We start from the raw sequence: 16,190 nt of genomic DNA on the forward strand, positions 1-16,190 counted from the left end.
GAAAATCTTTAAGCAAAAGCAGCACCTATCAATTATCTAACCGGAATATGGAGTCTAAATAAAGTAGAAACTTACGTAGTGCCAGGATGAACAATATATTTTTTCTTTTCAATTCTTGTTTTAGTAGCGAAGAGATCGTGTCTTTCTGTTTTCTTCCAAAGATAATAAAACTGTACTAACTCGCCCACTGATCTTGTCCGAACCTGTTAACAGTAAAAAAAAAAAAAAAAAAAAAAAAAAATATATATATATATATATATATATATATATATATATATATATATATATATATATATTACAAAGTATTATGAAATAGAAGGATTACAGACCAGTATAGTAATAAAACACTATCTACAGATAAAACCATTATTTTAAAGACAAATTAAATAAATAAATACAAATATATATATATATATATATATATATATATATATATATATATATGCAAATGGAATGACATGGAAAGCATATAAATCTATAGGGGAAGGAAGGTGAGGTAGGGGTCGTCCTCGAAAGGGTTGGAGAGAGGGGGTAAAGGAGGTTTTGTGGGCAAGGGGCTTGGACTTCCAGCAAGCGTGCGTGAGCATGTTAGATAGGAGTGAATGGAGACGAATGGTACTTGGGACCTGACGATCTGTTGGAGTGTGAGCAGGGTAATATTTAGTGAAGGGATTCAGGGAAACCGGTTATTTTCATATAGTCGGACTTGAGTCCTGGAAATGGGAAGTGGAAATGGAAATGGCAGTTTGGAGGGATATGTTGTGTATCTTTATACGTATATGCTTCTAAACTGTTGTATTCTGAGCACCTCTGCAAAAACAGTGATTATGTGTTAGTGTGGTGAAAGTGTTGAATGATGATGAAAGTATTTTCTTTTTGGGGATTTTCTTTCTTTTTGGGTCACCCTGCCTCGGTGGGAGACGGCCGACTTGTTGAAAAAAAACAAAAAAATGTATATATGTATATATGTATGTATGTATGTATGTCGTGCCGAATAGGCAGAACTTGCGAACTTGGCTTAACCCGTAAACGGTCCAAGCAGATCTACGTTCACATGTGTAGTGCTACAAAAGTAGATCTACATTTTTTTTACATATTTTCAAATATAACAAAAAAAAAAAAGTAGATCAAAGTTTTTTTTACACATTTTCAAATGTAAAAAAAAAAAAAAAAAAAAGATCTACTTTTTTTACATACTTTCAAATTTTTAAAAAACGTATATATACGTTTGGACCATTTACGGGTTAAATAGCAACGCTCATCTTGCCATATAGGTCAAGTGAAAATTTGTGTATGCAATAATTTCGCCAAAATCATTCTGAACCTAACAAAAAATATATATTTGATTGTGCTTGTTTAGTACTAAATTATTGTAAACGTATTTAAAATATATTTAGTTGGGTTAGGCTAAAATAAATTGCTCTTGTTATAATAAGGTTAGGTAAGTTTTCTAAGATTCTTTTGTTGCAAAATTAAAATTTTTTACATTAACATTAATGAAAAAAAATATATCTTTAAATGTATAAGAGAAAACTTCAGAATGGACTTGTATTATGAAATAGAAGGATTGCTGACCAGTATAGTATAGTAATAAAACACTATCTACAGATAAAAACCATTAAAAAAAAAAAAAAAAAAGGTGAAGGTAAGTCTAGATGGGTAATGGATAATGGAGTGGTAATGTTAAGTTGCTGGTTCACCTGCAATGTGCATTTCAGAGATGAGTTTTGATAGTCATTTTGTGATGCTAAATGCTCCTTGGTTCTGTTCGATGAAACTAGAAGTCTTCATGTGTGAAACCTATTTTCCTTTTTGATACTCATTTCAGCTTTTGCCCATTCCATTATTATTACTATAATTTTGTTGGGTTGTTGAGGTGGTTTGGACATGTAGAGAGAATGGAACAAAATAGAATGACTTCCAGAGTACAGTGGACCCCTGACGTACCATGTCCCCAACCTACGTTAAAATCGACCTACGATGCTTTTCAGTGTAAAAGTTTGACCCCGACGTACGTTGAAAAACTCGACCTACAGCATTCGTCTGGTACTCGTCCACATGTCTGTCCGCCTGAGCGCGCCTCAGCTGGCCTGCCTTCAGTTAGTATGCCAATGTTTACAAGCCAGAGCAGTCGCTCCCACGCATACATTCGGAATATTTTGTATTATTCCAGTGTTTTTAGTGCTTCTAATTGCTAAATAAGCCACCATGAGCCCAAAGAAAGCTTCTAGTGCCAACCCTGTGGTAAAAAGGGTGAGAAATATTATCAAAATACAGTGGACCCCCGCATACCGTTGGCATCACATAACGTTAAATCCTCATACCGATACATTTTATCGCTAAGATTTTGCCTCGCATACCGCTAAAAAACCCGCTCAACGCTATTCGTCCGAGACGCTTCTAATGTGCGGCCTGAGCCATCCTCACATGTTCCACCGGTGGCATTGTTTACCAGCCAGCCTCCGCGGTAACATCCAAGCATACAATCGGAACATATTATTACAGTGTTTTTGGTGATTTTATCTGCAAAATAAGTGACCATGAGCCCCAAGAAAGCTTCTAATGCCAACCCTACAGGAATAAGGGTGAGAATTACTATAGAGATGAAGAAAGAGATCATTGCTAAGTATGAAAGTGGAGTGCGTGTCTCCGAGCTGGCCAGGTTGTATAGTAAACCCCAATCAACCATTGCTACTATTGTGTCCAAGAAAATGGCAATCAAGGAAGCTGTTCTTGCCAAAGGTTCAACTGTGTTTTCGAAACAGAGATCGCAAGTGACGGAAGATGTTGAGAGACTCTTATTGGTGTGGATAAATGAAAAACAGATAGCAGGAGATAGCATCTCTCAAGTGATCATAAGTGAAAAGGCTAGGAAGTTGCATGAGGATTTAATTAAAAAAATGCCTGCAACTAGTGATGATGTGAGTGAATTTAAGACCAGCAAAGGTTGGTTTGAGAGATTTAAAAAGCGTAGTGGCATACATAGTGTGATAAGGCATGGTGAGGCTGCCAGTTCGGACCACAAAGCAGCTGAAAAATATGTGCAGGAATTCAAGGAGTACATTGACAGTGAAGGACTGAAACCTGAACAAGTGTTTAATTGTGACGAAACAGGCCTGTTTTGGAAGAAAATGCCAAGCAGGATGTACATTACTCAGGAGGAAAAGGCACTCCCAGGACACAAGCCTATGAAAGACAGGCTTACTCTGTTGATGTGTTCCAATGCTAGTGGTGATTGCAAAGTGAAGCCTTTATTAGTGTATCACTCAGAAACTCCCAGAGCGTTCAGGCAAAAGAATATCCTCAAGGCTAATTTGTGTGTGCTGTGGAGGGCAAACAGTAAGGCATGGGTCACTAGGGACTTTTTCTATGACTGGTTACACCAAGCATTTGCCCCCAATGAGAAAAATTAAATAACTGAAAAGAAATTAGACCTTAAGTGCCTCCTGGTGTTAGACAATGCCCCTGGTCATCCTACAGACGTGGCAGAGCGACTTTATGGGGACATGAGGTTCATTAAGGTGAAGTTTTTGCCTCCTAAAACCACTCCTCTCCTGCAGCCCATGAACCAGCAGGTTATTGCAAACTTCAAAAAACTGTATACAAAAGCTCTGTTTGAAAGGTGCTTTGTAGTGTCCTCAGAAGCTCAATTGACTCTAAGAGAGTTTTGGAGAGAGCACTTTAATATCCTCAATTGTGTAAACCTTATAGGTAAGGCTTGGGAGGGAGTGACTAAGAGGACCTTGAACTCTGCTTGGAAGAAACTGTGGCCAGAATGTGTAGACCAAAGGGATTTTGAAGGGTTTGAGGCTAACCCTGGGAATCCTATGCCAGTTGAGGAATCCATTGTGGCATTGGGAAAGTCCTTGGGGTTGGAGGTTAGTGGGGATGATGTGGAAGAGTTGGTGGAGGAGGACAATGAAGAACTAACCACTGATGAGCTGCTAGATCATCTTCATCAGCATGAGGCCAGACCTGAGGAAACTGCTTCGGAGGAGGGGAGAGAGAAATTGAAGAAGTTGCCTACTTCAAAGATAAAGGAAATGTGTTGAATGTGGCTTAAAGTGCAAACCTTTTTTGATGACAATCACCCTAACACAGCTATTGCAAGCCGTGCTGGTGACTATTACACTGACAATGTTGTGAACCACTTTAGGAAAGTCATAAAGGAACGGGAGGTACAGGACTCTATGGACAGATATGTTGTGCGACAGAAGCCCAGTGACTCTGAAGCTGGTCCTAGTGGCATTAAAAGAAGAAGGGAAGTAACCCCGGAAAAGGACTTGACACCTCAAGTCTTAATGGAAGGGGATTCTCCTTTTAAACACTAAGACTCTCTCCTCCTCCCATCCCATCAATCATCACCAGATCTTCAATAAAGGTAAGTGTCATGTAACTGTGCATGTCTTTTTCAGTTTGTGTGTATTAAAATTAATATTTCATGTGGTAAAAATTTTTTTTTTCATACTTTGGGGTGTCTTGCACAGATTAATTTGATTTCCATTATTTCTTATGGGGAAAATTCATTCGCATAACGATAATTTCGCACAACAATGAGCTCTCAGGAACGGATTAATATCGTTATGCGGGGGTTCACTGTACTATCGTACCACGGTCAGCTGCTGCTGTTGCTGTAGCACCGTTGTTGGTGTGGCTTATCAAGAATATTGAGAAACAATTAACCCCAGAGGGTTAGCCACCCAGGATAACCCAAAAAAGTCAGTGTGTCATCAAGAACTGTAACTTATTTCCACTGGGGTCCTTAAGTCCTTAATCTTGTCTCCCAGGATGCAACCCACACCAGTCGACTAATACCCAGGTGAACAGGAAAAAATGCCTGGAACTAGTGCTCATATTGGTGAATTTAAGGCCAGCAAAGGTTGGTTTGAGAGATTTAAGAATCGTAGTGGCATACACAGTGTGATAAGGCCTGTTCTGGAAGAAAATGCCAAACAGGACCTACATTACTCAGGAGGAAAAGGCACTCCCAGGAAAGTGTCTTATCAGTCATTGCTGCATCTTCAATAAAGGTGTCATTTATTCTTCATTTAGTAGATCATTTCGTCTTACGATGAGCTCTCAGGAATGGATTAATATTGTAGGTCGGGGGACCACCGTATATAAATCTGTAGTGGAGGAAAGGCGGGGTAGAGGTCGGCCTACCAAAGATTGGAGGGAGGGGGTAAAGGTGGTTTTGTGTGGGAGGGGATTGGACTTCCAGCAAGCATGCGTAAGTGTGTTAGACAGGAGCAAATGGAGACAAATGGTTTTTAGGATTTGACGTACTGTTGGAGTGTGAGCAGGGTAATATTTATGAAGGGATTCAGGGAAACTGCAGGCCAGACTTGAGTCCTGGAGATGGGATGTACAGTGACAGCACTCTGAAGGAGGGTTGTTAATGTTGCAGTTCTATAATTGTAGTGTAAGTGCACATCTGGCAAGAGTAATGGAGTGAATGATGGTGAAAGTTTTTCTCCTTTGGGCTATCCTACCTTGGTGGGAAATGGCCGATGTGTTAATAATAAAAAATAATTTTTTTTAACACACTGGTCATCTCCCACCAAGGCAGGGTGACCCGAAAAAGAAACACTTTCATCACCACTCGCTTCATCACTGCCTTGCCAGAGGCATGCTGATACTACAGCTCAAAAACTGCAACATATCTCCACTCCTCCTTCAGAGTACAGACACGACTGCCCACCTCCAGGACTCAAGCCCAGCTAACCGGTTTCTCTGAATTCCTTCATAAATGCTACTTTGCTCACACTCCAACAGCATGTCAAGTCATAAAAACCATTTGCCTCCATTCGTGCCTATCTAACACACACTTGCTGAAAAAGACGAAATCCCCTCACACACAAAACCTTTATCCCCTTCCTCCAACCTTTCCTACGACGATCCCTACCCTGCCTTCCTTCAACTACAGACTTATACGTCCTCCAAGTCATTCTATTTTGTTCCATCCTCTCTAAATGTCCAAAACACCTCAACTACCCCTCTTCAGCTCTCTGGGTACTACTTTTAGTAACACCACACATCCTTCTAATCTCCAAACTATGGATTCTCTGCATAATATCTGCACCACACATTGCCCTGAGACATGACATTTCCACTGCTTACAGCCTTCTCCTTGTTGCAACATTCACCACCCATGCTTCACACCCATATAAAAGCATTAGTACCACTTTACTTTCATACATTTCCCACTTTGCTTCCATGGATAACGTTCTTTGTCCCCACAGACTCCTTAATGCAGCACTCACCTTTGTCTCCTTGTCACTTCATCTCTTATAGACCCATCTGCTGATAAATCCACTCCCAAATATCTGAACTTATTCACTTCCTCCACACTCCCTCCCTCCAATCTGATATCCAGTCTTTCATTTCATCTTGCTTGAAAATGGCAACAACAAGTAAGAGAGAAGTGAGAGTGTATAAACTAAGGGAGGAAGAAGTTTGGGTGAGATATAAGCAACTATTGGCAGAAAGGTGGGCTAGTGCAAGTATGAGTAGGAAGGGATGGGGGGGTTGAAGAGGGTTGGAATAGTTTTAAAAATGCAGTGTTAGAATGTGGGGCAGAAGTTTGTGGTTATAGGTGTAGGAAGAAAGAGGAGTGATTGGTGGAATGATGAAATAAAGGGTGTGACAAAAGAGAAAAGGTAGCTTATGAGAGGTTTTTACAAAGCAGAAGTGTTATAAGAAGAGCAGAGTATATGGAGAGTAAAAGAAAGGTGAAGAGAGTGGTGAGAGAATGCAAAAGGAGAGCAGATGATAGAGTAGGAAAAGCACTGTCAAGAAATTTTAATGAAAATAAGAAAAAAATTTGGAGTTAAACAAGTTAAGAAAGCCTAGGGAACGAATGGATTTGCCAGTTAAAAACAGAGTAGGGGAGTCAGCAGATGGGTAGATGGCGGGAATATTTTGAGGAACTTTTAAATGTCGACGAAGAAAGGGAGGTGGCAATTTCATGCATTGGCCAGGGAGGTATACCATCTTTTAAGAGTGAAGAAGAGCAGGATGTGAGTGTGGGGGAAGTGCGTGAGGCATTACGTAGAATGAAAGGGGGTAAAGCAGATGGAACTGACAGGATCATGACAGAAATGTTAAAAGCTAGGGGGGGACAGGGGTGTTTATAGTGTTAGAGTGGTTGGTATTTTTGTTTTATAAACGTATGAAAGCCTGTAATTGTTTTACATGATGGTAGGATTGCTGGTGTCTATTTTTCTGTCTCACAAACACGCAAGGTTTCAGGTACATCTTGCTACTTCTACTTACACTTAGGTCACACTACACATACATGTACAAGCATATATATACACACCCCGCTGGGTTTTCTTCTATTTTCTTACTAGTTCTTGTTCTTGTTTATTTCCTCTTACCTCCATGAGGAAGTGGAATAGAATTCTTCCTCCGTAAGCCATGCGTGTTGTAAGAGGCGACTAAAATGCCAGGAGCAAGGGGCTAGTAACCCCTTCTCCTGTATATATTACTAAATGTAAAAGGAGAAACTTTCGTTTTTCCTTTTGGGCCACCCCGCCTTGGTGGGATACGGCCGGTGTGTTAAAAAAAAAAAAATGTATGAAAGAGAGGGAGGTATCTAGGGATTGGTAGAGAGCATGTATAGTTCCTTTATATAAAGGGAAGGGGGACAAAAGAGAATGTAAAAATTATAGAGGAATTAGTTTACCGAGTATACCAGGAAAAGTGTACAGTACGGTTTTTATTGAAAGAATTAGAGGTAAGACAGAATGTATGATTGCAGATGAGCAAGGAGGTTTTAGTGTGGGTAGGGGATGTGTAGATCAAGTGTTTACACTTGAAGCATATATGTGAACAGTATTTAGATAAAGGTAGGGAAGTTTTCACTGCATTTATGGATTTAGAAAAGGCATATGATAGAGTGGATAGGGGTGCAATGTGGCAGATGTTGCAAGTATATAGAATAGGTAGTAAGTTACTAAATGCTGTAAAGAGTTTTTATGAGGATAGTGAGGCTCAGGTTAGGGTGTGTAGAAGAGATGGAGGGGGAGAGCTCGGCTGGCATTGGTGGCGTGTGGATGTGTCTTCCAAAGGCTCCTCAGTTGTTTGTTGGTGGTGTAGGCTTTGAAATACTCATTTGTGCTTAATTATTACTTGTTTACAATAATTTTTACCACTGAATATATCAATGTTTAGTTAATCTTAAGTTAATTTTAACCCTTTCAGGGTCCAAGGCCCAAATCTGGAGTCACGCACCAGTGTCCAAGAATTTAAAAAAAAAAAAATTTGTTATTTTTTCTTATGAAATCGTAGAGAATCTTTTTGTGAAGGTAATAAAACAAAAAGTACGAAATTTGGTGGAAAATTGACGAAATTATGCTCTCGCGAATTTTGATGTGTCAGCGATATTTACGAATCGGCGATTTTGCCGACTTTGACTCCCATTTTAGGCCAATTACATTATTCCAATCAACCAAATTCTTAGCTATTTCACTAGTATTACTTCTATTCTATCGATTGAGCACAAGAAATCGCCAAGTCAACTGTTTCAACTACAAAATAAAGTGATCGGAAATTGTTAATTTGGCCAATTTAACACAAAGTTCAAAATATTCCAATTTCAAAATAGGGTCCAGAATGAACAATGTAGGCATTCCTGGCACTAAACTAACATTTCCTCTGTTCATTAGTTATGTTTTGAGGCTTTACAAATAAATTCAATTTTGATTTTTTATTCACATAATGAATTTTTATTCACACCAAAAAATAGAAGATTTACTGTTATGCAATACTGTAATAATTGTATAAATATCATCACCATATTTGTGAATGTATATTAGACCCACCAGCTGACGTGTATTAGAAGTGTGAGGTCGTTTGTTTACTCTTGAATATCGGCAAAAATTTAACATTTCTGCTACTTTGAGCTCAGTTTCAAGCCATTTCCAGTGCTAAAACCAATCAAAATCATCTCTATTTCTGTAATATGTCTTCCATTCTATCAAATGAGACCAAGAAATTGCAAATACAACGATAAAAAACATACGAAAAAACACTGCAAAGTTGCTGTTTTAATCGAAAAATCATGATTTCATTTTTTCTCTCTCATTATACACAGTGTGCTGCAGGATCTGTTTTATGTGGTGCACACATACCACATAGATGTATTCTCTCATATCTAGGCCCAAATGTACCACTCACAGTTTATCAGAGTGAGCTGAGCTCATGGCGTAGATCTACGGTTTGGACCCTGAACATAAAGCCGTAGATCTACGGGACGGACCCTGAAAGGGTTAAGCCTGCCCATAATGCTCTGCATACAAGGGGCTTTTGGCACGTTACACTTAACCACTATATTTCTTTGTACATCTATGTATCGTGTCCAAATAAATAAATAAATAAATAAATAAATAAATAGGCCCTGTTAGGCTCTGCTTCACTGTCTTTCTTTTCTTGTGTGCTTGTGTTTTCATTGTTTTCTCTATCAGGCGGTGTTGTGTGGCCCATTTATGGGGGGTTCGACTGAGATGTCGTTCGTCCCCATGGGGGGGGGGGACCTCCCCTCCAGTCCCTACTCAGTTGACAACTGTTTCATTACCGCCGGACCAAGATATGGCTAGTGTGCCCCCTACTGGGATAAACAAACGAGCCCTTGAGGTTGATGACAGTGCCAGGCCCCTGTCTAGCCCAAAACGTCAACCAACTGCTTGTCCAGACTATGCTCCTTCTCCTACTTGAATTACTCCAGACATGATGGTGGTTCATGTGTGTCCTAAGGATGGCGGTACACCCTTCACAAATCCACGGGACGTCACCAACGCCATAAGTGGATCTCTTTTCGGCAAGGATTGCATAGATGGGGGTGTCCAGCAACTCGGTAGGTGTGCAGCCCTAAGGCTCCGGCTCCATTGTCAGTCTTTTCTGAATAGAAACTTACCACTAAATGCCATTCATGTCCTGGGTAGGTGGAATGTTGTCTGCTGGTTGTTGTTACGGCAGAATTGGACCGATTTCTGCATCCCTCTCAGATGAAGAGATCCACTCTGAATTGGTTTACAGTGGCGGTGACAACTTAGGTTTGCGGGAGGTTTGGAGCCTCTCGAATCATCCTGTCCCATCTCATATGGTTCGTGTATGTTTCTTGGGTGCTTTCCCGAGGTCTGTGACTTTTGGCAACCTAAGGTTTCCTTTTCTTCCTTATACTTTTCCTTTACACTGGTGTCAGAAATGTTTCTTTTTTGGGCATGGAGAGTTGTCTTGCCGTGGTAAGGTAAGATGTGCGAACTGCAGCGGGTTTCACCCAGTCATTAAAGACAGCATTACCTGTACTCGCTGGCTTCGTGCTACTTTTGTAAAGGAAACCACAAGGTTGCGTTTCGGTCTTGCCCAGCATATCACCAGGCTCTTGATTTGGCAAACTCAGCCAGGGCCCAGTCTCTCTCGCTCAATGAATGTAACTCCTGCTTGCGATCCATAAAGCCAGTTACAGTCCGTCAGTCCTTGCCTCCTTTGCCTCCAGTGTCCCCCACTAAGGGTATCTCCCCAGAAATGACACAGCCAGGGCACCTGTACTCTGTAGCTGTGAGGGCTAATGTCCCTGTTACAAATCAGTGTGGGGCTCTTGCGGACCTCTCTCTCCCTTTAAAGGATTCCCCACCCCCGGGGCAACATCAACCCAGGTGTCCTCGGACCCAGCTTCCATTGCGGAAGTTATTGCCAATGCCCCTCCTCGTTCGCAACGCACATCCTCCGGTCGAGGTGGTGCAGTTTCCAAATTGACTCGATGCTCGGTACCCCACCCAGTTCTGGTGGACATCTTACCCGACCCGGAGTCTCCCACCTTGCAGCCGACTCCCCCCCCCCATTTCTCCTCAACCCCAGCCTCGGCCTGTCCCTATTCCAAGACCCTTTGTGTCTGAAGGTCCCGGCTTTTCACTCTCACCTGCCTGGGCTTTATTCCTTCATCCTGTTCTCCATCTGGTGGAGGAGGTGCTACATTCCTACCTCCAGGGTGCCTCTAGTGACTGCATGTCTGTCGGTTCTCCCTCACCTTACTGGGCTACTTAGTTCAAACACATGAATCATTCTCACTCCTCTGTTTTTCTTCTTTGGAATGCACGTTCCGTACTGGGGAAGCTTCTGGACCTTCAGCGGTATCTGGCTGAGGTACAGCCACTGGTGGTGGGTCTCTCTGAGATATGGTTATGTCCTCGACATTCTCTTCAGATGCCTGGTTTTACTGTTTACCGTAGGGATCGCCTCGCAGGGAGTGGTGGTGGCCTAGCTCTTCTTGTACGCAACCAGCTCCAGAGTACGACCCTCTCTCTCCAAGCCTATGAGAGTGGAGTGTTGGCAACTCTGGCTGTGAGAGTTACCTTGGGCACTCAGTGGTACAACATACTCCTGATATATAATCCGGGCAGGTCGGTTACACAAAGTGAATTTACCTACTACTTTGGGCAACTCCGTGGTTCTACACTTGTGATAGGAGACTTTAACGCTAGGCACCAGTTTTGGGAGCCATTCATTTCTTTGGGATCGGTGAATCCCACAGGTAGGGCCCTGTTCCAAACCCTCCTCACATCTCGCCCTTCGTTGCTCACACCACCAGGTTTGGAGACTAGAGTGGATCCTTATACTGGGTGAGTTTCTACCCTGGACCTCATTCTTGGGTGTGGGCATTTTACTACAGCTGCTGTTACTATAGGTCCCTTCATGGGAAGTGATCACCTTCCAGTCCTTACTTCTACAAATGGAGCCTTAGCAGTGCCAGTGACGGCAGTTCGTTCACGGTGGAAAACCACCCAGGCCAGTTCGACAAACTATAATCGGGTCCTCTCTGATTATAACCTGCCTCAGGACTCCTTGCTGGATGAGGCTGTCGCGTCTCTTCAAGGGGCCATGCTTGAGGCGGGCTTGCGTTCATTCTGTCTCTCCAGTAGCTTCTCCCGTTCACACCCCCGGGTTCCATGGTGGAATGATGAGTGCCTCTGAGCAGTGAAGGCGTGTCAGACAGCGTGGGCATAATGGCAGCGCCAACCTTTTCGGACTCAGCAGCTGGCTTACCGAAGGGCAGACACACTTTGTCGGCGAACCCTCCTCCAAGCAAAACATGCATCTTGGGCTTTATTCTGTTCTTCTCTTTCTTTTGCACCTCTGCCAGTCAGGCATGGGGTTTTTTCCACTCTATGTTGGGATCACATTCTGTAAGTACTTTCCCCTGTTGGGGGAAGGAGCGGCTCCATTCTTACCCCGGGACAAGGCTGAGTCATTTGCAAATTTCTTTGGTCCTATGTTTGCTCGTCCTCCTCCTCTACCCTCTAAGGTGATCAAATGGGGCCCTTTGCCACCTGCCGTACCCAAGTTTCACTGCCTTTAGCTCCCACAAACTGCAGCGGGCACTTTCCCAACTTTCTTCCCGCTCTTCTCCAGGGGAGGATAACTTACCTTATTCATTCATAATACACCTACCTCTCTCTTGTACGGATGCTATGCTGGAGATTTTCAATGCCAGCTGGTCTACGGGTGTCTTCCCTGATGTGTGGAAGCGCTCTCTCCTGGTTCCGATTCTAAAGCCGGGCAAGGATGATACCCAACCGGGCTCTTACCGGCCCAATGCTTTAATGCCCTGCTTGGGTAAGGTGCTGGAATGACTGGTGGCTACCCATCTCTCATGGTGGACTGAGGAACATGGCCTCCTGCCTGATAACCAGAGTGGCTTCCGAGAAGGTCAATCCACCCTCGACCCTTTGCTTCAATTTACACAGCTCATGCACACTTCATTTGAGTGCCAGGAGCTCCTCTTGGCTGCATTTTTGGATCTGCGCAGAGCATTTGATTCTGCGTCACACACGGCAATTGTTTTTAAACTGGCCAGCATGGGGCTGACAGGAGCTCCCCTCTGCTGGATGCACAACTTTTTGCAAGGGAGGACCTTTCGTGTTGCAGTGGGTGGCGCATTGTCCTCACCCCGTCCTGTATACTGGGGAGTGCCCCAGGGATCTATTCTTAGCTCACTCCTTTTCTCTGTCTTACTGTTGGATTTCCCTTTCATCCAGGGAGTGCGTACCCTGGTATATGCAGATAATGTGGCCCGTATGTGCAGTGCCCTGACTTTGCTGACAGCGCAGGAAACACTTCAGCGTGCCCTGCAACGCATAACATCATGGGCTGCCACCTGGGGTTTGGAGGTTAGTGACTCTAAGTCCAAGCTCTTATGCTTTACTAGACACCGACTCCCCACTCTTCCATCAGTCTCATTGAATCAGATGCCAATCCCTTTGGTCTCCTCTCATCGTTGGTTGAGAGTCACCTTATATGCACCATTCTTGACAGGGAAGAAACACATAGCGACCCTCCACCTCTCGTGTGCATGTTGCACTGCACTTATGCGCCGGATCTCTGGTACCAAGTGGGGGGCGGATCGAGACCTTCTCTTTAGGTTCTATACAGCTATGGTTCGCAGCAAGCTCACTTATGCGAGTGAGGTGTATGGCTCAGCCTCTTCCTCCTCTCTTCATCACTTAGACGTTCTCCAGAATTCAGTCATCCATAGTATGCTGGGGGCATTCCCCTCCACCCCCATTGCAGCCTTGGAGGCAGAGTCAGAGATAGTCCCTCTCTCATCGGTGAGAATAGCGAGGAACTGTTTACGGCTCCATCATATGGCCTCTCTGCCTTGTACTCACCCCTGCCGCCTCTCTCCACAGATGTGGGAGACAGCCTCTGTCCCCCTACGTTTGGTTTAGCCTTCCTTTGTGGCCAGGGCCCAGTGTTCCCTGACCTGCCTTACACTTCCCGCGCTTGTGATGACTCCCTCCCCTCTCCACTCTCTGGTCCCCCCCGGCTGGACCTGATGCGGTACATTCACCTGGATTGGCATTACAGGAACAAGGAACCCCCTCAGTTAGTTGCATTTCTCTTTGAAGAGTTTCGCTCTGTTACATATGGTCCTTCATTCTCCATCTACACGGATGGCTCGGCACGGATCTCCCCTCCTTCCACATCCTCTGCAGCCTTCTTTGCTAATCTCTCCCTGTGTCAAACCTGACGGTTAGGCCCTGCTCATTCTGTTCTGGCAGGGAAGCTCTTCGCCATTCACCAGGCTCTGGCTTTTGTCCTAGATCACATTCCCCCACAGCCATTAGTTCTCTGATTCCCAATCCTCCCTGGCACTTTTGTGCACTGCCCGTCCACGGTCACTACATGTCCTCGTTCATTGGACGCAATCTCTCCTTCTGCACTTCTTTCAGAGCCTAGGTTGGAGCATCTCCCTTCAGTGGGTACCCGCCCATGTTGGAATCTGGGGCAATGAAGTGGCGGATCGAGCGGCCTCCCTCACGCACACACTTCCTACTATTACCCCTCTTACCCTGGGCCACGGTGATTTCACAAGGGCTTTGGAAGGGAATCCATCATCAGTGGCAGAAGGGCCTGGCACACTCCCTCTCTTCCTTGGCATTGGGCTCTGTCTGATCTTTTAATGACCCCTGCCCTTGGGCTCACCATCCCAACCACTCGGTGGATGTTGCACTGACTCGCCTTCAAGTCAGGCACTCGCGACTAGCGGCTCATCTGTACCGCCTTCAGATGACGGACTCTCCGTACTGCCCAAGGTGTCCCTCACAGCCTGAGATGATGGAACACTTCCTGCTGTGGTGCCCACGTTACCATTCTACACGGACTACTTTCTGTGCGGCCTTGCACAAGCTTGGGGTGCACACTTTCACTCTGCTTCTTTTTCTCAACGGGGAGGGGGTTTCGTCTTCTGGACCGTCGGGAGATATTGGCCTGTATCTGCTCCTTCCTGCTGACTTCAGGGCGTATCAGGGACATATAATACGCAGCTACTAGTCAAACCATTCTTCCACTTTGGTCGAGGTCCCCTCTCCTAGCACTGGACGGCTGGGCTCGGTACGACGTATGCTGTCAATGGCCCTGAAACCCAACAGAAGAAAAAGAAGAAGAGAGGGAGACTACTTCCCGGTAAAAGTAGGTCTTAGACAGGGATGCATAATGTTACCATGGTTCTTTAATATATTTATAGATGGGGTTGTAAAAGGAGTAAATGCTAGGGTGTTGGGGAGAGGGGTGGGATTAAATTATGGGGAATCAAATACAAAATGGGAAGTGACACAGTTACTTTTTGCTGATAATACTGTGCTTATGGGAGATTCTAAAGAAAAATTGCAAAGGTTAGTGGATGAGTGTGGGTGTGTGTGTAAAGGTAGAAAGCTGAAAATGAACATAGAAAAGAGTAAGGTGATGAGAGTATCAAATGATTTAGATAAAGAAAAGTTGGATATCAAATTGGAGAGGAGGAGTACGGAAGAAGTGAATGTTTTCAGATATTTGGGAGTTGACGTGTCAGCAGATGGATTTATGAAGGATGAGGTTAATCATAGAATTGATGAAGGAAAATACGTGAGTGGTGCGTTGAGGTATATGTGGAGACGAAAAACGTTATCTATGGAGGAAAAAAAGGGAATGTATGAAAGTACAGTGGACCCTCAACTAATGAAGGCATCATCTAATGATAAAATTGGCTTACGAAGCGTTTCAGCTTAAAAATTTTTCCCCGACCTATGAAGAAAAACTCAACTTACATCATTCGTCCCGAACGCGTCCATGTGTCCCGTCTGGCCTGAGCGCACCTTAGCTGCCCTACCTTCAGTTAATGTGCCAATGTTTACAAGCCAGTGCGGTCACTCCCATGCATACATTCGGTACATTTTGTATTATTCCAGTGTTTTTAGTACTAGTAACTGCTAAATAAGCCAACATGGGCCCAAAGAAAGCTTCTAGTGCCAACCCTGTGGTAAAAAGGGTGAGAATTACAATCAAAATGAAGGAGACAATAGCAAAGTATGAAAGTGGAGTGCATGTCTCCGAGCTGGCCAGGTTGTACAACAAACCCCAATCAACCATAGCTATCTTGGCCAACAAAAAAGGCAATCAAGGAAGCTGTTGTTGCGAAAGGTGCAAGTATCTTTTCGAAGATGTTGAGAGACTGTTACTGGTGTGGATAAACGAAAAACAGATATTAGGAGATAGCATCTCTCAAGCGATCATATGTGAAAAGGCAAGGCAGTTGCATGACGATTTAGTTAAACAAAGGCCTGCAACTAGTGGTGATGTTATTGAATTTAAGGCCAGCAAAGGTTGGTTTGAGAGAGTTAAGATTCGTAGTGGCATACACAGTGTGGTAAGGC

At 43.8% G+C, this 16,190-nt stretch overlaps 1 protein-coding gene across 5 annotated transcripts in view; it reads right to left on the reverse strand.

The window, feature by feature from the left end:
* Positions 1-16,190, reverse strand: part of LOC128689429 (mesoderm induction early response protein 1) — a 169,369-nt gene that overhangs the window by 26,093 nt on the left and 127,086 nt on the right. For 4 of the 5 annotated variants that reach the window (XM_053777723.2, XM_053777721.2, XM_053777724.2 and 1 more), the window contains one exon: positions 76-203. The exons of the other annotated variant lie outside the window; for it this stretch is intronic. In XM_053777723.2, coding sequence (XP_053633698.1) covers positions 76-203 — 128 coding nt within the window. The remainder of the gene's footprint in view (positions 1-75; positions 204-16,190) is intronic. 5 annotated transcript variants of the gene reach the window in all.

Source organism: Cherax quadricarinatus, chromosome 18, assembly GCF_038502225.1.
Source record: "Cherax quadricarinatus isolate ZL_2023a chromosome 18, ASM3850222v1, whole genome shotgun sequence".
In the NCBI taxonomy this organism is placed as follows: domain Eukaryota; kingdom Metazoa; phylum Arthropoda; class Malacostraca; order Decapoda; family Parastacidae; genus Cherax; species Cherax quadricarinatus.